The sequence below is a fragment of the Lepidothrix coronata genome, unplaced genomic scaffold (genome assembly GCF_001604755.1).
Source record: "Lepidothrix coronata isolate B3197 unplaced genomic scaffold, Lepidothrix_coronata-1.0 Scaffold284, whole genome shotgun sequence".
NCBI lineage: Eukaryota > Metazoa > Chordata > Aves > Passeriformes > Pipridae > Lepidothrix > Lepidothrix coronata.
The window spans coordinates 191,034-211,335 of record NW_016690464.1 but is presented as its reverse complement, the minus strand read 5'-3'; the positions used below and the strand labels follow the sequence as shown (position 1 = coordinate 211,335).

Below are 20,302 nucleotides of genomic sequence, written 5' to 3'. Positions count from 1 at the left end.
TAACAATAAAAAAAATTACCAGTGCATGCACAGCATTCCTCTTCTGGAGCTTAAAACAGACAGATATTCTGGAATAAAAAAAAATTCATAATAATCAGCTTTACCAGGTCATATCCAGCCCCCACTACTGGGCTTAGGTAGTTCCCTTTCTTTAAAAATTATTATAAAGATGGTGTCTAAAAAAAACAAACATTCTTTAAAGATAGCACACCTATTTTTGGTTTAGAATATCCATCTTCTGTCATAAACCATGAGGTTGAACTAAACCCAATTCTAAACACGTAGACAGAAGCAGAGTGTACTTTGCAAACTCAGCACTAAATGTAGCTTTATTTATTTTGAACTTTATTAAGTTCTACAAATTTAAATCCATTAAAATGTGTGTTCTGCATCTTAATAACACTAGGAAGGTGATTCTCTTTAACCCAAAGATTTCCAAGTACACAATGAGCCCAAAACAAAGAGGATGGGACAGTTAGGGCTACTAAATTTCAGCTTAATAAAATATAAAGTGAAAAACTGATATCTCTGTTCTGTATAGAAATAATACCCTTCACATTTTCCCTAAAAAGCTCTGTATTTAGAGCAACTGGTGAAAACAGATGTTCTTCAGCTGCAGTTGGTGACTCACCAGGAGACTTTAGAGATCCAGTGGGTTACTGTAAGTGAAAGAGGGGAAACCAGAGCCACACAAAGATGTTTGACATCAGTTAGTATTTCTGCCCTGATTTCCAACAGAAAGTAACAGGATCAGTAATTAAATAGAAAAGGTGAACAATCATTACCAAGAGAAGTGGGAAGATACTGTCCAGAAGATAATTTCCAGCAGAATAACATTTAAATTACAGATTATTTAACAAGCACCTGGTTCATGTACCCACCAGTGTGATGGAGGCATCTGATAGATCCAATTGACTATCCCAGGTTTCTCTTCTGTACAGTTTAACAACTTTATCTACAGGAACTGCCAGCAACTGCTCAAAGGAAAAAAATATGAGACAATTTAGAACAGATTACCTGTCAAAGAGAACATTCAAATAGCACAGCTCCTTCATTCAGAAGCCTCACAGATGTGACTGCCTCAGTATTTAGCAGCTCTCTAAAATCCTAGCAATGCCAACTGAGAGAGAAAGCTGAAGTAATTTAAATTACAAGGTTCTTTAATGCTTTCCACATGTAACAGAGCAAAACATGTCTGTTTTTACTTTAATCTTCATTTCCTTCTGGCAGAAAACTGCACCATAAGGTTAGAAGTTCTCATTTATCAAGCAGCTGACACACACACACATATAGTTTTCAATGCTCTGAGCACAAGGATTACATTATTCTTTCCCCTTCCTCCCTCCCCAGACTCCTTTTGATCAGGTTACAATTTCTCAGTAACTCTTATTTGAATAGCTGATTCCTGAAACAGCTTGTTCCATCTTTCACAGAACTACATAAATGTTACTGGCTGTTTATTTCTTTAGGATTTATTTTTGTTAGGATTCTAGCAATTTGCTTTGTAAGAGAAGCAAGACAATTGCTTATATTTCATATACATGTCTGTGTGAGGAATTGGGCTAAAATCTGGAAGCATTTGTTTTTATGGAAACTGTTTTTACTGCAGGTGACATTTGCACTTCCACAGAAAATTTATATGTAACACTATCATAGCAGCCAGCTATTCTGAAGAATCATGGAATCATTTAGGTTGGAAAAGTCCTCTGAGATCAAGTCTAACCATTAACCTAACACTGCCATCTTCACCACTGACCCATGTCCCCAAGTGCCACATCCACACGGCTTTTAAATCCCTCCAGGGATGGAGACTCCACCACTGCCCTGGGCAGCTGTGCCAGGGCTGGACAGCCCTTCCCATAAAGAAATTTTTCCTAATATTCAATCTAAACCTCCCCTGGCACAACTTGAGCCTTGTCCTGACACTTGTAACTTGGGAGAAGAGCCCGACCCCCACCTGCCTCCAACCCCCTTCAACTTTGTTCTTCAAGTAAAAAGAAAGGGAACAACTTGCTAAGGAAATACTTACAGAGCAAAATCACTGATAGGGCAAAGTTTACTTAAAGCAGAGAAAGCCTGAACTCCTTTGATGGTCTGTTGTGAGCAATTTGATTACTTCCCTCATGTACAATGTTCCTTCCTATTCAGCACAACGCGACTGTTTAACGCTGCTTGGGGCTGACAGCTGGACTAGAGCCAAACACAGCCTGGAGCTTAAACCAGGAACCATTCCCAGCTCTTCATTTTTCCCAAAAGGGAACTTCACCCCAAATATTTTTCCTGCTGCCAGGAGGTGCAATCTGGGCTTGCCCGGATTGAATTCCGCTGTTGGAGTCAGAGAGAGAGAAGAAGGATTAAGATGTGATGAAACACTGTCACTCACCTTCCCAGTGCCAGGTTGCCAGCCAAGCCTGCAGATTGATTTAGCATTTATCACATCATTACACTTCTGCAGCAGCTGCCAGCTTGTTGTGCATGTCTGAAAACAAAATATTAAATAGAAAAAAAAAAAAAGCTTTCAAGCTCAGCGAAAATTTACTGTATTGTACAAATTCTTAAAGCGTGTGAGAAAGCAAAAGGAAAAAAAAACCCACATAATTTTTGGGACTGAAGTAATCTCTTTCATTCAAATACAGTGGTACATACTGCCTTAAAAATACTTTGTCAATGTAGCCCTGAAACTATTTTAATGACAATAAAACTACTTGTAACAGAAATAAAATCACGGAACATGTATTTTTAATCAAGTACAGAACAAACAAGCTCATCTACTTTAAAGTTACAGAGAAATGTGGCCAAAAAGCATCTGTCAAACCTCTATCAAGTGCAGCAAGGTGGCCTGAATGTGGCCACAGCAGTATAAAGATATATAAAACTATAAAGAATGAATGGCTGTAATCTCAAATCACAGCACAGATTCACCCATCAAACTGCCACAATCCTAGAATACTCTCACTGTAATTTCCCCAAAAGGAGAATCTCAGTCTGGAACAGGAGACTTCACACCAGAATTATGCTTTTTTCTTTAAAAAGTAGCAATCCACAAGTGTGGAGGGGTATATTTTCAACTGTACTTACAGGAATAATTCCACAGGGATTCTTATTCCAGTCAACAGCATTTAGCAAAACTAATCCCATATCCACATGCAGAATTCTCTTATTAAAGCCTTCACCTGAAACTGTCTTTTCAAATTCCTTAGAGTTCCAAGAGCAGAGGCTGAATCTGTCTATTACAATTAATAAATTGTTTTTACTATAATAAAAATTCTTCCTTAATCCTGAAGGCAAGGAGCTGAAATCTCAAAACGAGGAATCTGATGTCAATTCCCATCTTCACACAGCAGTGCTATTTTTGAATGTGCCAAGGACAAAATACCCAATGTTGGCCAATTAGGAAAGATGAACAGAAGACACCAGGGATTTCACAGACAGGAAGAACAATCCACAGCTACCCAGGCAACATTTCATAATCAGGCTTTGGAATTTCTCCCAGAAGTACATAAAAGTAAACTGCAAAGTGTAGTTAGAATTCTTCCCCCAAAAGAAAATCCTGTTCCAGGAGGGCTATTTCAGTCCAGCTCTCCTCGCTGTCTGTGAAATCCTGGATTTTTTAGGAAACAGTTAGCATGGAAAGGCAGGCCTTTTACCTGATCTTCAATTTTCCAGACTCTGACAGAGCCATCACAGCTCGCCGATGCCTGGGCAAGAGAATTTTGTAAACAAATTAATAATTAAAGACATAGGGAAATTAAAGCTACAAAATGGAAAAATCCCCAGAACCGATGCAGAATAGACACATGACACACAGGCAGTTTTAAGAAGAAAGCCTCCCTGTTTAAACCATTTTAGGACTTAAAACCTTCTAATACTGTCATCTTCATAACTGTGCTCAACTCCAAGCTACTGCAATTGCAAACCCTTGTACTTCAAATGAGCTGCTTATTTGCAAAAGAGGCTCAAAACTAATATTGAATTTCTTTAGTGAGCCATCTTTTCTCCTCTAAAATCAGATCAGCATCAGATTCCAAAAGAACAAGACACAGAACTGAGTTCTCCTGGGAGAACAAGTTGTGACACACTCCATCAGCAGCCAAAATTAAGTTGTCTCATGTGCCCAGTCACTGCTTGGTTTTTGGTAAAAACTACATTTTTAGTTCTTTTTTTCCCCCACTAGGAAAAAATAAGATTCAAAGTAGAAAGTAAACAAGAAAGTCTTTTTTACCAGGTAAACATCCTTGGGGTCAAAAGACAGGCTTAAAACAGGAGCCTCGTGTCCTCTGAATGTTTTCTGCTTGCTGCTGTCAGTCACCTCCACAACTTTGATCATAAAGTCACTGCACATCCCAATGACACAGACATAAAAATATTAACAGTGACAAACTATGTGTTTATGGCAATAAAAACTGGGTACCAAATATCTTTTGGGGAAGTTACAGCTCTCAACACTGTATGACGTAATGGAAAATGAGAATCTTGAGGCTTACAACACTAGGAGTACAGCCAGACTATTTTTATCAGAAAATCACTTTTGTTCGTGTCAAAGTTCATAAAATATGGTTGTTCTCTGAAGAATATTATGTACACACAGACCACATACCTGTTTAACATAATATTCTACCTGACCTCATGAAAACCTCTGCTTAGATACCACTGATGACTTAACAAGAACTATCTGCTGAATGGGACCAACATTCATTAGCATAATTATTAGGTCACGTGGCTTTTAAAAACAGATAAAGCAAGGAGTTTATTTTGTGACATTTTAACAGGATTTTTAAGACCATTCACTGGAATTCTGTAGCTTTATTCCCTCCTCCAAAATTATAGCAATTAAATCAAAACACCAATCCTAACTCCTAGGGCAAAGAGCTCCTGCAACAAACTTCCAGTACCACTCCCTCTCGTGCTTCATTGCAACACCCCCAAAGAGAAATTTCATTTTAGGACCTAATTCTAAAGAGTGAACCATTACTTTTAACTCTTTTCAAATACTTCATGCGAACTTTGGCAGCCAGTTGGATGTTAAACTTGTATAAAACTGAAGTTTGCAGACTTCATGTTAAAAAATGGAGAAATTTGGGACAACCAGAAGCAATTCTTCTTAGTTGCACTCCTTCACTTCATGGCTGTTACCTTCTCCTTCAGTATGTCACAGAAGGCCTCACTGAGGGGTGGCCTTACAGTCTTATGAGCTATTTTTCCTAAAAATATGAGAGCCTTGGCCAGGCTGCAGAAATCCTGGGGTTTTGGGAAAGTTTTAGAACCAGCAGAGAGTTTGCTGTCTGCCTAATCTCCCTAATCAAAGTGAGATCCTGGGGCAGAGCTGTTCCCTCAGAAACAAGCACTGGCAAAGGGCCCAACCCCATGATCCCTGCCAGATTTGGAGATCAGGGTTGTTGCTGCCCACAGCTGCCCAGCCTCCCAGTTTTGGTGGAGCTGGTGTGTCTGTTCCACAGCTGCCAGAGTTTGCAGTCCAGCATATTCATCCACATTGCTTTCTGGTTCAATCCACACTTAGAGGAGCCAGGGAGCAGACACAACGCTCTGCCATCTCCTGGAGGACAAATTCCAGAAGAGAGGCAAGCAGACAGCCTGAGTTGCCCAAAGAGCTCAGCACATCCAATTGAGAATCACCTGAGCCTTAAACACATGGAACAAAAACAGCAATAAAACCCATTGCCTAGTGGATATTTTGCCATCTCTGTTAAAGGACTAGAGTACATTATATAAAAGCCAATGTGCTGCCCTAAGAAAAGAACTAAACCACACATTAAATTCCCCTCAGGCAAGTCTTTCATCTGTCATCTGTTATCAAACGGCAGATTGGTGATATTTATGCCACAGAATGACTCAAAGCTCTCACACAAATCAGAGCCCATCTAACTTTTACACGTGTACATTCAGCTGCAGCACCGTGACCCTGAGCAGTCGGGACATTTACCCTCGTCCTCAGCTCACAGTGACAAAATCCTCGATGCTGCAACGAGATCCATGTGGGTGAACACTTACACCTCAGCCTCAGAGCCGAAAACACTCAAGCCTACCAAAGCAAAAAGAATTATTTCACACCAGATTTCTATTTAAAACTATTTGGTGGATCGAGTATCTCTCGGAGCATCATTTCCTAAACTCCTTTAAATTCCTTTCTTCCCCTCCGCTCACAAAAGGCATTTTCCAATAGTTTTAATCCCTAAACCTCTGAGGGCTTTATGATCTCCTTGCTAAAAATCAGCATCCGAGGAAGCTGGCAGATTTTGGACAGCAGTAGTAATGCTTTTCCTTGCACAGATTACCTGGATCCAGCAGCAATTTTGGTGCCACCACTGCTGAAGGTGACGTGGTTGGCGTGCATGGTGAAACGAGTCAGGATTCCATCGGGGGCTCCCTCGGGAAATGTGTGGATCTGAACAGTGTTGTTCGAGACTGCTGTGATCAGTCTTCCATTCTGAAAACGAAATTCATCGCAGAATTTTATTAAAAGCATATTTATGCCCATGGAGAAAACAAAAAGAAAAAAATAAAAGTTACTCTGATGCTCCAAATATTTGGGCAAATTAACTTTATTAGTTCCAAAAGGGTCTGACAGTAAGAGGAGTAGGGAAAATACTCTAACTTTGATTCCTTCCCTAAAAAGCACAGTAGTTTTAGTACTTTATCAATTTAAAGTACTTTATCAAATCCTATTTAGATTCATATGCTGCAGCATCAGGAGAGGGCACCCTTGCACTGGAATTCTCGGTTAAATGCCACCAGGGAAAGATGAGAAGTTCATGAACTACAGCTCAGCTCTCTGCAGAAAACAGAAGGCAGGTCTTTGCTAAAAATGAATCCAGATTCAAAGAAATGCAACACAAAAGAAATAATTATCCCATACTTGGAAAATAATATCTCTTCTTCAAGTGGCAGTACTATTCCTCAGCTGTACAGAGCAGTAAAATTTTGAAATATATATAAAGGAATGCCTTATTTCCCTTTTTTGTGTGTATGTTGAGGGGGGAGGCTGCATTGTGGTTGTTTGGGGTTCTTTTAAGCTGCCAAAAGTCACAGCAAAAATGCTGAAGGTAAAGAAAGCAGCAGTCAGTAGTGAATAACCCAGTTAAAGAAGAGCTGAGATTTATTACCTAGATTACATCAACATCTCAGATCAGTCCCTCATGACATTTAATTAATGAAGACTAACTTCTGAAATAAGATTTCCTGATGCTTAAGTCTCTCACTGTTTAAAAATAAAAAATCCCTCAAAACTAAAAGCACTTTTTTTTTCAGATTTTCCCACTAATATTAAACCCAGGATTTTTCCTCATCTATTCTTTACTAGTTTTAGCAATTTCTGGCTCTGCCACTGATTTGCTGAGAGAACCCAATCAAGTGACCTCACCTGGTTTGTGAAAGAATAAATAATGAGATGAAAATCAACAGCAAATCACCCTAAAAATCAGTGATGAAAATAGATTATACAAGTATTGAGGAATAGATACATGAGGTATGTTAAAAGAGATATTAGAAAGATGTTTATATTAAGGCAGTAGTTCTGAATAAAGTTTCAAATGATAATTCTTAAAATAAAATATATATATGTTAATATTTATTTATTTCCTCTTTCATACACCTTCCCAAAATCACAAGTGGTTGAAAAACAGTTTTAAAGATTCCCTTTATCACTGCCAAGTTAACTACCCAGTATGTGAAGAACTGATGTAGGCTTCTGGAATTCTTCTCTTCTTCTAAAATTTCCACAAAGACAACATTTTAGACCTGCTATTATTAATGTAATATAACCATAATTGGACACGAAGGAAGTACTGTGAGAATTCTCAAGCTAAATACATGAGCGTGCATAGTAAAAATAATTATTTTCTATTATATAAATTCTCTTCTCACTTTGGGGATGGTGGGTCAGAGGCAACTTTGGGCCAAATGACAATTCTGAGAGTGAAATATCAACCAATTATAAAAAAAAAGTGTTACCAAAACATTACCCAACACCCACCTTGTGAAAGCAACTTTTGAACTAATACAGATTATAATTCCTTGAGCCTTAACACAGACCCACATAAAACAACCTCTTGGCTTTTTTCCTAATACCTGATGATCACATCTCATGCTGGGAAACTTCCTGCAACTCACATTGTGAGAAAACACTGAAACAGCCTAAAAAGTTCACTGCATAATTAGCTTAATCTGCTGGGTTTGTTTCTCAAGAGGAGATCAAAGCCAGAAATTAGTATAACAATGTGAAGGAAAAGGAAGAAAAAAAATAATTACAAGAGTTTAGTATAAGAAATAATTCCTCTACAATTGTGTACGGGGTACAAAGAATTGTCAGAACTATTCTTGTTTAATGTTACCCACACAAGCAGCATCCACAGCTGGAAAATCCACAGCTGTGAGGAATTTTTTTAAAAAAACATACCTTTAGAGCACATGAGTAGGCCTTTTCTCCCACATTAATGGACTTGGGATCATCGTCATCCAGGTTTTCCCAAATCCTAACATCTCCATCACTGCCACAAGTTACAATGCAGCTGTGGAAAGACACAGGAGTTGTTACCGCTGAGGAACAGAAAGGACAACCACTGCAACTTCCAATCCCCAAATGGAAACTGTTACTAAAGTGTTAGTGTTTTTTTTAACTGAAACAGATAAATATTACATGATACAGTTAATATTTACATTTATTATGTCTAAGTAACCCATTAAACACGGGAGGGAAAAGTAACACCTGATAAAACAGAGCACCTTGAGTCTGACAACCACCCAGGCCTGGCACTCATCTGAACTGATCCTTAGATATCACAAGTCAATCCATTTTTTTCCAGGATACAGAGTGGATTTTTCAAAGGATTTAGTTAGCACTGATCTACCTAAGGGCATTTAATTTCTTCTCAAGACTTGGAAAACTTACCTTACAGCTGACTACAAAGCTGAGGGAAAAAAATAAAAGTGTTAATGTAACTGAAGCTGCAAGCTTAAAGTGTAGGGCTGGGCCTCCTGAGCCCTTAAAAAGTAATTAATACAGAATTAAAGTTTGCTGGAGTCAACTTCCACAATTTTGGGGTAGAAAAAAATAATCTGAAATCACAGAGAAAATATCAGAAGTTTGCATGGGATTTTTAATTAAAGGCATCATGAATCTATAATCAAATCTTGCATTCTCTTTTTTTTTTAAATGCTCTTTGCAATCCCCAAAAACTCTAATTAAACAGCAAAATGTTACAGAGCCAGTGGTGAAGCTCTGATGCTGCTCCTTAGTTCTGTAAGGTCTGCACAGCAGACACCAGCAGCAGTGGTCCAGTGGGATTTGGGAGAGATGTCTGCATCCTTTCTTAAACATTTGGTTTTAGTGGCAAATGAGGCTTTTTGTGGTTTCAAGGGATTGTTTTTACTAGACTAAACCTTACCAGTAGTCATCTAAGTTAATGAACTAAAGAAAGGAATAAAATAATATGGATTTAAACTGTACTCAATATATAAAACTTATCCCTTGAGTTAATTTCGAGAGGGCTTGGTTTTTTGGTTTGTCTTTTCATCAGTATAAAGGTAAAAATAAATACTTAGTTTATGTTTATACATTCAAGATCTAGCACATGAATAAAAAGAAAAGATAACAAGCCCAATGTTGGATTCCTTCAACTATATTTTTAATTTCTTAGTGTATACATAAACATATTTACTCCCACACTACACTGATTTCTGCTAGATTCAATGAAGTCACTCACACAGAATGTGCATATAGAATATTTATATATATATGATACACACTATAAATATATATGAGATAGATATGTGTGTATATATATGCTTACATTTAAGTTATAAATGAATCACTTCTAAACTCAGAGCACCAAAATATGCCACACAGGCAGTTCTCAGCACAGGCAAAACACAAAGGATTTCCTGGACCATGCCAGGCCATAAATCCATCCCAGCAGCAGTGGCTGGTACAGAACCTCATGGAATCACTAAGGTTGGAAAAATCCCTCTAAGATCACGGAGTTCAACTGTTCCCCCAGCACTGCCAAGCCCACCACTAACCCATGTCCCCAAGTGGCACATCCACACGGCTTTTAAATCCCTCCAGGGATGGGGACTCCACCACTGCCCTGGGCAGCCCCTTCCAGTGCCTGAGCACCCTTTCAGTGACGAAATTTTTCCTAACCCCCAGCTCCTGCGCAATCATTAGACAGGAACATTAGCCCAGCCCTCCCCCAGGCTCCAGGAAAGGGGCTGTTACCTCCCGGTGTCATCGAAGCAGACCTCGGTGTGTCCCTCGCTGTGGCCGTACCGCATCGGCTTCCGAGCCGAGGGCATCTTCGCTCCCCCCTGTGTGTCTGTGGAGAGGGGGGGGAAAAAAGAGGAGAAATAACATCAGTTAGAAGGAAACGCTTCGGGAAGAGCCTCAGCCGGTGGGGCCAGGTGAGAATTGCTGGGACACCCACACAGCGGGGATGGGGACAACATGGGGATGGGGGCACTGAGAGAATGGGGACATTGCGGGGATGGGGACATTGGGGGAATGGGGACGTTGCAGGGATGGGGGCACCGAGGGAATGGGTGCGCCAGGGGGGATGGGGACATTGTGGGGATGGGGGCACTGAGGGGATGGGGACATTGTGGGGATGGGGGCAATGAGGGGATGGGGGCACCGAGAGAATGGGGACATTGTGGGGATGGGGGCAATGAGGGGATGGGAGCACCGAGGGAACTGGGGGCACCGAGGGGATGAGAACATCGATTGCAGGGATGAGGGCACCGAGGGAATGGGGACAACACAGGGGATGGGGACACCGAGAGCATAGGGGCACCCAGGAAATAGGGACATTGCGGGGATAGGAATACCGAGGGAATGCAATAGGAATAGCGAGGGAATGCGATAGGAATACCGAGGGAATGCGACAGGAATACCGAGGCTGCAGAGGCCCAGAGGCCCGTGTGGTGCCGGGGCCTGTCCCTCGGCCAGCCCGGGCCGGGCCAAGCCACCCGCCAGACCCCAGCAGGGCCCTTCGTCCCGCCCGGCTCCCCCCACCCCGAACAGGGTCCCAGCACGACCGTGCCCTCCCCGTCTCCCCCCTCACCGCTCCCCGCCGGCCCCGCCGCCCGTTCGAGCCTTCCCGCGCCCGCCGCCGCCGCCCCGCCCGTCGCGGGGCCGGGCCCGCGCCGTCAGCGCCGGGGCGGGGCCGGGCCGGGCCGGGGCGGCCCCGGCAGCGGGATGGCGGCGGCGGCTGAGGGCTGAGGGGCCGCGGCTGCACCGCCGGCACCCGGCTGGGGACACACCCGGGACACAGCGGCCGCCCCCGGGGGACAACATCGCGGCACGGCGAGGTGGGCGCGGGGAGCGGGGTCGGCGGGGTTGGGGGGCGGCGGAGGGGTGTGAGCGCCGGCACCGGGGGGATCGGGGTCTGAGCCCCTGTCGGGCACGGTACGGGGGGGATCGGGGTGTCNGAGGGGTGTGAGCGCCGGCACCGGGGGGATCGGGGTCTGAGCCCCTGTCGGGCACGGTACGGGGGGGATCGGGGTGTCCTGTCACCGGGGGGGGTCGGGCCCGGGTCTGAGCCCCCTGTCAGTCACCGGAGGGGCTCAGGGGCTCCTGTCACCGAGGGGGTTCGGTCCAGGGTCGCCTGTCACCGAGGGGGTTCGGTCCGGGCTCTGCGCTCTGTCAGCGGGGGGGCTCGGTCCGGGCTCTGCTGTCACCGGAGGAACTCGAGCCGGGCTCTGATCCCTGTCACCGCGGGGGCTCGGCCCGGTGCCTGTGTCCCTGTCGGTCACCCGGTGGGCTGGGGGCTCCTGTCACCGCGGGGGTTCAGTCCGAGGTCTCCTGTCACCGCGGGGGACTCGGCCCCGGCTCTGCGCTGTGTCACCGGCGGATCTCGGTCCCCGGCGGGCGTTTGGTGTTCGTCTGAAAAAAAAACCGATGTATATCCCGACATTTATAGTGCATATATACGTTCCCTGTGTATACATCCCCGTGCGTGTTTAATGGCAGCCCCTCCAGAAGCTCTGGAACGGCAGGAAAAGCCCAAATGTGGGGCAGTGCCCGTCGCCCCCCCGCCCGCCCGCCCTTAGGCGGCACCCCGGTGGCAGCGGGGGCTGCGCTCACCCGGCTGCGGGGTCAAACCCCTTTGGGGATCGTTATGGTCATCATGGAATTACTCTGGAATTGCGGCCATCCCGATGCGTGCGCGAGGTGGAGTTGGCGGCGGCTGCAGTCAGGCAGGTAGCGATTGCGCTGCGAAAATCGCCAAGATGTTTTTTTTTTTTTTAGGCTGAAAAAATAGGGAGAAAACATCGTGGTGGATTTCTCGAAGGATTAAAAAAAAAACAAACCACAACACAAAAACAACCAAAACGCTAGAGCTCAACATACCTGAAATAAAGAGGAAAACAGCAGTTATCTGTTTTCCCTTTCTGTAGCCCTAATGATCTGGCCCGGTTTATTCCTGATTCGAAGAAAAAATTGCTTCCAGGCAAAACCCTTTTATCTTCAGTTTTGCTCTGCAGCGGGAGTTATTGGTGGTTGGGGTGAGCAGAGTGATTTATTTATATTGGAAATGTGGTTCTCTCTAACACTCACATTGTTGGTACTTTCATGAATGAGTAAGTGACAGGATTACAAAGCAGGCACGCTTCTGTAAGAAAAAATAATATACATATATACATATGGCCAGATTTCATTATTAAACCTCGTGGAAGCTGTGTAGAGACACGTTTTCCATGGGTGTAACCTACATATTTCAGCAAATCGTGATTTCTGGCGAGGGTAATCTGTTCTAGAGAAATGATTCCGAGCTGAACCACTTATCAGATGAGTGGGAAGACCAAGCTATTCTTGCTGCAAGCCGCTGCCTGGGATGGAGACAAATGCGCGTCGAATGTGTTTATTTTTCTTAATTATTTTATTTTGTCAGAGGCTCTGATACAAACTGCGCCTAAAGCATTTTACATTCAGTTCTAAGAAACAACTAAATTCCTTGTCTGGAGGTGCTGCCTGCTGGGATAACTCTCTGAGCGGCACGGGAAAAACCAGGGGGAGGCTTTTCGGGAGGGTGGCAGGGTCCCATGATCGCTTGGCCAAGGGACTGCAGGCCCCGTGGCTTTGTCACGTCCCAAGTGACACGGCATGAAATGCAAAGTTGTGCTTTAAATCCGGCTGGGAGCTCAGCCTGCTGCCGACTTGATTAATAGGTGCGAGTGGCTGCGAGCGAGCGGCGGGGCGGGAGCCGGGAATCGCTGCTCTCCTGCTCGGTTTCTGGGTGGAGCACGGAGTGTTGGTCATGGACCATAAAGCTTTGGCTGATTTAGTGCTCGAGAGGCTGCTGCGGTTGGCAAAGCGCTGCGAGCATCTCTCCTTCCACACGCGAGCAGAGCCCTCATTAAAGCAGGAGAGAGGAGCAGCCCTCACCTTTGGCACCTGCTGCTTCCAGGTCAGTTCCACCTCCTGGCTGTGAATAAAACAGCCCCAGTGTTGGGGTTAGCTGGGCATAACCCCCTTCCCCCTGCGCTTCTAGGGATAAATCAAGGGTGTTTCCAAGGAAGAAGTACTGTAGGTTACCACTGGCACCTTTAGAAAGTCCTTTGTGTGTGTGTGTGTGTGTGTGTGTGTGTGTGTGTGTGTGTGTGTGTGTGATTATTGCTTTAATTTGCTGGAAAGGCTTCTGGAGTCGAGTATTTTTGGACGGTGTCATAAAATAAAGTCAAAACTGAAGAAAACTTTGATTTGTTGTTATCCTCAACAGGTTGGGAAGGTCAGGTTTTAAAATGTGGTCTCCTGGCCAAAATCTAATCAGGCAAAATTAGCAAAACCAGCTTGTGACCAATGTGATTTTGTTTTAAAATAACTTTTATGTAAGTTGAAAGAAAAAGTCCTCCAGCTTATTACAGCTTGCTCTCCTCTCTCAGGATTTTATCAGCTCTAGAACACCAATTTCTGTAACAATTCCAAAATTGATTTATTGTTCTTTGTGAGTCTTCTTTTGTTTGATTAGAGGCATAATACAGAGAGGCTTTGTGTGCTTGGACAGAAAACTTTCCCAGTACTTCCTTCACTAGAAGGGTTGTGCAGTGTGGGAGCACTGGAGAGGTGGTGGGACCTCCATCCTTGGGGGTTTTCAGCCATGCCATGGCTTCCCTGAGCCCACATTCCCTGCTCCTTCATTATACCCAGAGGGAAGCAGCTTGATGAAGAGGACTTGGAGGCTTTGGGCCACAGGCAAGGATCCAGCAGCTCAGGACATAAGTATCTAGTTAAAGCAGTGTTTAAGTATTTATTGAATGAATAACAATTTTAAAAAAAGGGTCTGTCTACGCTTATGGTTTTGATTCTCCTATTGGAGTCATTGAGTATTTGCCACTGATTTAATTAGACATATGGTGAGGCTGTCTCTGCCTTATCACAGTTGTGGATTGCAGCCTACCCCTGGCGAGGAGGTAATATTGTTATTCCTCCAAATAGAGACTGGATATTGCTTTTAGTCTGGGCTTCAGGTCTTAGTGTTGAGGCATCAGCTCTTGAAAGGAAAAGCATCTTGTCTGCAGACAGGAGAGGGGAACCTCTGAAGGAGGGAGCTGGGCACATCACAAACCCACCAACAAAACCCACCCGGCTCTCTGCTTGTCCCCAGGGACTGTGGCTGTGACAGTGTTGGGTAACCTTAGACCACAAGCCGGGTCCTGTGGCCCAAAGTGAACTCTGCTCATCCCTGCATGTTGCTTTATCTTGGCCGTTTCCTCAGGGGGAAGAGTTTCCAGCGTAAGGGTTTTGTCAAATCCATCGGTAAGGGTTTTGTCAAATCCATCGGCTTCGGAGATGCCTGAGGTGTCCCCGTGCAGGAGAAGGCTTTTGGAGGCAGGACACTAATAATATCCCCCAAAAGGAGCTCAGCACTGTTGTGTGTGTGTGAGCTGCACAGCGCTGGGCCCCTCCATTTAACCTTGCCCTGTAGGGAAAAGTACACTCCGTCTTCCCCCTCTTTTATCCTCGCCCTCCTCTCCAGCCCTTAATGGACGTACATGGCATTTCCCTCGGATGCTGCAGTGAAAGGAAGAGCTGGTTTAGATGGATAGCCCGGAGTGGTAATAGAGCTCTGAATGCATCCCTGCCCTTTATGCCTTTCTCTTTCCGACACTCTTAGTTATTTTTGGTCCCCATTTTGTTGGTGGGGCTGTGAATCATGGATTTGGAAGGGTGTGAGGGTGTGATCCCTTCCTGTAATGCCAAACAGTGGGATTTGGGCACCTAAATACCCTGTGGCTGATGTTTTGGAAGGCAGCTCTCCTGCGAGCACACGGATGTTTGTAATACACTTGGGAAAAGAGGTTTTATCTCCTCAGTCAAGCTGACCACTGTTCCTTCACACAGTTCAAGCCTGGCTTTGGTAGGGTGACATCCCTTTTTTTCTTCATTTATTCCCTGCTCTTTTCACAGCTCTGGTGTTCTGCCTGATTAGCAATTCCTGCTCTGACGTGGCAGAGCTGGCGCCTGGGTTCCAGCAGCCTCCAAACCCCAGGGAAGCAGCTCTGGCTAATGGTGCGTGGCTTTACAGCATCACGTGCTGCTCCTCCAGCTTCACTTTCAGGGTTCAGGTGCCACTAATGGTTTGTGATAGAGAAAAGGTACAAAGGGGAAGGTGGCTTCACAGTTAACCACAACAGCAACCCAAAAAATTCCGTGAAACACTGAGCTTCTTTCAGCTGGAAGGCTCAAGTTAGGAAATAATGGGCCTTTCCAACTTCTGGGTTTTGTTTGTTTTGCAGTTTTTAATTAAAAGCCCATATTCTGCGTGTTCTTATCCCTTATATGGGCTAGATGAGCAGAATGAGATAATTGAAGGTTTCAAAAGCAATTACAAACTGTCATATCCTAATTTTTAAGTACTTGACTTTGCAACCTCAGTGATGTCTCTCTCTGCCCAATTAAAAATCCCATATGTAGAGAGTTAATGTATTTTTACTACAGGATAAATCTAGAATAACTTTTTTTCTTCAGATTATCACCAGGGTCAATGAGATTGCTTTTTCTCTTCTTTTTTTTAATTGTGGAGAAAATTCAGTGCTCCACTCTAGTTGTTTCTGGATGAAAAATATCAATGTTGCAAAAGCAATGAATGAACCCTGGTCTAAATAAAGATGTTTTGAGTCTCACTTATAAATACTGCCTTCCTTCTGTCTTCATTGTGTCTTGCAATGCTTTCGGTGAAAAGCGATTTGCAAAATCCTGAGAGAAGAAAAATAAATCTTTAGTTTAATCTTTGATTTATGATTACTGGAATATGGACCCTGTTCTATGATTCCACTTGGTACCAGCGAGGAACTGTTCACCTACATTGCTCTAATCCCATTTTTTCCCAACACATCTGCAGTATTTAACCTCTCTTACCCTCGCTCTCCATTTCTGCATCTCCTCCCTTCGCCTCCCTTTTCCTTTCCCCCGCTCAGCTCTCAGGTTCGTGGGTTTTAAATAAGGAATGCCACGTCAAAAATTCCTGGGTGAAAGTTCCATCTGGGCTGCATTTGGCCCGCAGATTGCCTGGGAGCCTTTTGGCACGGCTGTCTTGTTCTCTTACTGAAAGCAGAGGCTCGAACTCAGCCTGCGCAGCCCCGGGGGACCGCAGAGAGGTTGTGTCATGCTGGCTAATCCTGATGATGAGAATGGATTGAATGGAGAGAGGAAGTGGATGCCCTTTTCTTTTCCTGCTTAGTATTTACCGTGTCAATTAGTTGTTTAAAAAAAAACAAAACGAAACAAAACAAAAACCAAACCCAAAACGACACAACAGAAAACCCACAGCCGAAAAACCCCAGTGGAACAGAGGACCTGTGCTTGGTTTTGGTGCAAAAGCATCACAGAATTGTAGAATATCATGATAGATGATGGGAAATATTTCTACATCCTGCCACGCCTGGGGGGGTATAGCATCCGTACCATATTGCTGTCTATGTACCTTGAAAAAACCCTGCTCTGTTTTCGACTGAGTAATCAAAAGAGGATTTTTTTTTTAATCTATTTTTCAAGGTGCAGCATTCAAAAGGAAACCTCTCATCTGTTTGAGAATTCAATACACCTCTGGAAACAAAAGAAAATGAAATCAGCGAGCGTAGGTCTCAGAGAAACACTGATTTTAATAATGTAAACTTCCTTCTCTAATGAGTAATAAGCAGTTCCATCTTTCACGGCCTTTTAAAATTGCTTTTAGTAAGGGACTGGATTGTTTTAATCCTTTTCAGTATGTAAAGCCCCAGATATTTCAATCCCTTGGGGACTCAGTATTTCCTAGCTCCGTTTGAAAAGGCAGAGGAAAACAGCTTTCAAAAACAGACGGAATCTGTGACTGATAAAATTTAATTTTTTTTTATTTTTTTTTTTCATCCAGAAAGTGACCCAAAAGTGTCAGTTAAGAAACAGATCTCTGGCATCCCACCCTGTGGATTAGTAGCAAACAGGCATATCATCTAGGTACAGTAGCTCTTTGTACTCTGACCTAGTTGTTTCTGTTCTGGTTTGTTCCTTCTTGAAAGGTTTTTTGGAAGAGATGCAGAATTTGCTCCATAAACAGCCAAAGCAGTATCACCTGCCACGGGAAGGGTTTCCTTTAGGAACTGACCCTGGCACAAGGGGATTGCCAACACCTGAAATGCGCAGTCAGAATGGATTCCCCAAAACCACGTAAGACGGTTTGTTCCGGAGGATGATTTTTCCCATGGAAGGGTTAATTGAGCTTTTTCTGGGATCAGGCTGGTATGTTTGGGGTGTGCTTGTGAATTCACCTCCACGATATGATTTTTACATGGCCAGCAACTGATCGTGGCTGTTGTCCTGTATCCAGCAGTGATGTTGGATTGCCTGTGCATAACTGAGCTGTGCTTTCTTTTTCCCTCAGATATTTCCAGAAAGTGCCTCGAGGAAGCCTCCGTATGTAGAGAAACCCTACAAGAAGCACACTGCGCTTCCTGGCAACTTGTGAAGCAAAGCTGTCACAATGGCAGAAAACAAGGACAGCAGTGCTAAAAACGCAGATGTGAGGCCCAAAAGCAGCCGGAGCAGGAGCGCCGACAGGAAGGACGGGTATGTCTGGAGTGGGAAGAAGCTTTCCTGGTCCAAAAAGAGCGAGCACTGTCCTGATGCCGAAACGGCAAGTGCTGGGGGAAGAGCAGGGACTAATTTAAGGAGCCAAGAGAGGAAATACAGCTGCTCGTCCATCGAGCTGGATCTCGACCGGTCCTGCGGCCACAGGTTTTTGGGCCGCTCTCTCAAGCAGAAGCTCCAAGATGCTGTGGGCCAGTGCTTTCCCATAAAGAACTGCAGCAGCCGGCACGCCTCGGGACTGCCATCCAAAAGGAAAATCCATATCAGTGAGCTGATGCTGGATAAGTGTCCTTTCCCCCCGCGCTCGGAGCTGGCGTTCCGGTGGCACTTGATCAAAAGGCACACGGCCCCTATAAGTCCGAAAGCGGAAGACTGGATAATTGCTGATCTATCCCAGCACGAGGAAAGGGAGGATCAGCGGGGAGACGACGAGGTTGCCAACGGGGGGATGGACTCTCCCTCCCCGTCCTGCGACTTCACCGACAGCGGCTCCTCCCGGGGTGAGGCCACAGGTAAGGTGACAAGGAGCAGTAGGGATGAGAGCGACATGGACTCTGATGACGAAGTTATAACTCTGTGCACAAGTTCTAGAAAAAGAAACAAGCCCAAGTGGGAGACGGATGACGAGCTGCTGCGGATGGAAACGCCCCCGAAATACCACACGCAGATTGATTATGTCCACTGCCTCGTCCCAGACCTCCTCCAGATCAATAACAATCCCTGCTACTGGGGAGTCATGGATAAATATGCAGCTGAGGCGCTGCTGGAAGGAAAGCCAGAGGGGACATTTTTGCTACGAGATTCTGCCCAGGAAGACTATTTGTTTTCCGTGAGCTTCAGGCGCTACAGTCGCTCCCTCCACGCGCGGATTGAGCAGTGGAACCACAACTTCAGCTTTGATGCCCACGACCCTTGTGTCTTCCACTCTCCTGACATCACGGGACTCCTAGAACACTACAAAGATCCAAGTTCCTGTATGTTCTTTGAACCGCTTTTGTCCACCCCCCTGAACAGGACTTTCCCTTTCTCCCTTCAGCATATATGCAGAACGGTCATTTGCAACTGTACCACTTACGATGGGATCGATGCACTTCCCATTCCTCCCTCAGTGAAGCTGTATCTGAAGGAATATCACTATAAGTCAAAAGTTAGAGTGCTCAGGATTGATGTACCAGAGCAGCAAAGCTAGAAAATATTTTTGTGAAAGAAGTTGTCTCCGAAAGAAATTGTCTCTGAACAGGCAACAGTATGTTCAGTCTTTTTTTCCTTCTAGGTTTCTTTTTTTTTTTTTAATAGCAATTTGATTATTTTTTTTCTTTTTCTGCAGATTATTTACCACCTGAACTAGTCTCTGTCTAAGGCTCTTTTATCCCAATGTACTTTTGAGTCTTCCCAGCTCTCTTTTTTTAGAAATTATATTCATTGTGGGCTTTTGGTACTGTTCCCAGACTAGAGTTTTATGGAATTCCAGGTAGACTTTCTGGTATTTCTATAGATGGATAGTCGTTAGATCTGAAAACCCCTAAAAATCAGTTTTGAACTTGATCTGTCTTTTCTATTGTAGTTGACATGTGTTGCTGACATGTTTGAAATAATGCACTGTTAACTAAAGATTGACTCATCTGTATTTTCTGCATTTCTTTTAAAATGGGTGCCCTAACCTCCGTGTGTGTGTATGTGTCTGTCCGTACCCAGCACAGTAAATTCATCAGTCTATTTCTAACATTACTATTCCGAGCAAAATGAAGTTGGAAAGAGGATATGATCTTTCTATAAATACATCAGGGGACTAAATACCAGGGAGAGGAAAAACAATTCAAGTTAAGGACAACACTCAGTGCAGGAACAAACATGTACAAACTGGTCCTGGAAAGATTTTGGATGGAAAAAGAGGAAGGCTCCTCGTTGTCAGAGCTGCGGGGTGCTGGAACAGCTTTTCATTTTGTATAATAGCAGTAAAAAGCAAACTGCTCGTAAACTGGGATTTGATCAGTGTCTGGAAGGGATAATGATGTCGTTATTTATGATAGATGGGGCTTGGACTTGGAAACTCTGTTTCTGTGTTACTATTTCATTGCATGAAATACCCAGTTTTCACTAGAGGAGCTGCCGCTGGTGAAATGATAAAACACGGGGTGGGAGGGTGAGAAGGAAGATATTTCCTTAAAAATCTGCATATTAAACTATCTCATCCTGCATGGGTGAGCCTGAGGTGATGATGAG

The 20,302-nt window shown here is 44.2% G+C and overlaps 2 protein-coding genes across 6 annotated transcripts in view; one reads left to right on the top strand and one right to left on the bottom strand.

The window, feature by feature from the left end:
• Nucleotides 1-11,658, bottom strand: part of WDHD1 (WD repeat and HMG-box DNA binding protein 1) — a 28,539-nt gene extending 16,881 nt beyond the window's left edge. For 2 of the 3 annotated variants that reach the window (XM_017836811.1, XM_017836813.1), the window contains exons 1-8: nt 11,076-11,117; nt 10,235-10,331; nt 8,414-8,525; nt 6,294-6,445; nt 4,223-4,334; nt 3,648-3,698; nt 2,384-2,479; nt 882-974 (exon numbers count right to left, since the gene is read on the bottom strand). In XM_017836811.1, coding sequence (XP_017692300.1) covers nt 882-974; nt 2,384-2,479; nt 3,648-3,698; nt 4,223-4,334; nt 6,294-6,445; nt 8,414-8,525; nt 10,235-10,311 — 693 coding nt within the window. In that variant the 5' untranslated portion in view covers nt 10,312-10,331; nt 11,076-11,117. Of the gene's footprint in view, nt 1-881; nt 975-2,383; nt 2,480-3,647; nt 3,699-4,222; nt 4,335-6,293; nt 6,446-8,413; nt 8,526-10,234; nt 10,332-11,075; nt 11,118-11,568 lie in introns of those variants that run through there. The other variant, XM_017836812.1, reaches the window with a different exon arrangement.
• SOCS4 (suppressor of cytokine signaling 4) lies at nt 11,211-19,742 on the top strand. 3 transcript variants are annotated; one of them, XM_017836814.1, is made up of 2 exons: nt 11,211-11,322; nt 17,874-19,742. In XM_017836814.1, the coding sequence occupies exon 2, from the start codon at nt 17,973-17,975 to the stop codon at nt 19,266-19,268; it is 1,296 nt and encodes a 431-aa protein (XP_017692303.1). In that variant the 5' UTR covers nt 11,211-11,322; nt 17,874-17,972; the 3' UTR covers nt 19,269-19,742. The 3 variants fall into 3 exon arrangements, with proteins under 3 accessions (XP_017692303.1, XP_017692305.1, XP_017692304.1); XM_017836816.1 differs by lacking the exon at nt 11,211-11,322 and adding an exon at nt 13,350-13,421; XM_017836815.1 differs by lacking the exon at nt 11,211-11,322 and adding an exon at nt 17,454-17,659.
• Nucleotides 19,743-20,302: the final 560 nt, after the last annotated feature.

What these genes read in the sequence shown, in the direction of transcription:
- SOCS4 (XM_017836814.1), top strand. Translation starts at nt 17,973, where the DNA reads ATGGCAGAAAACAAGGACAGCAGTGCTAAAAACGCAGATGTGAGGCCC.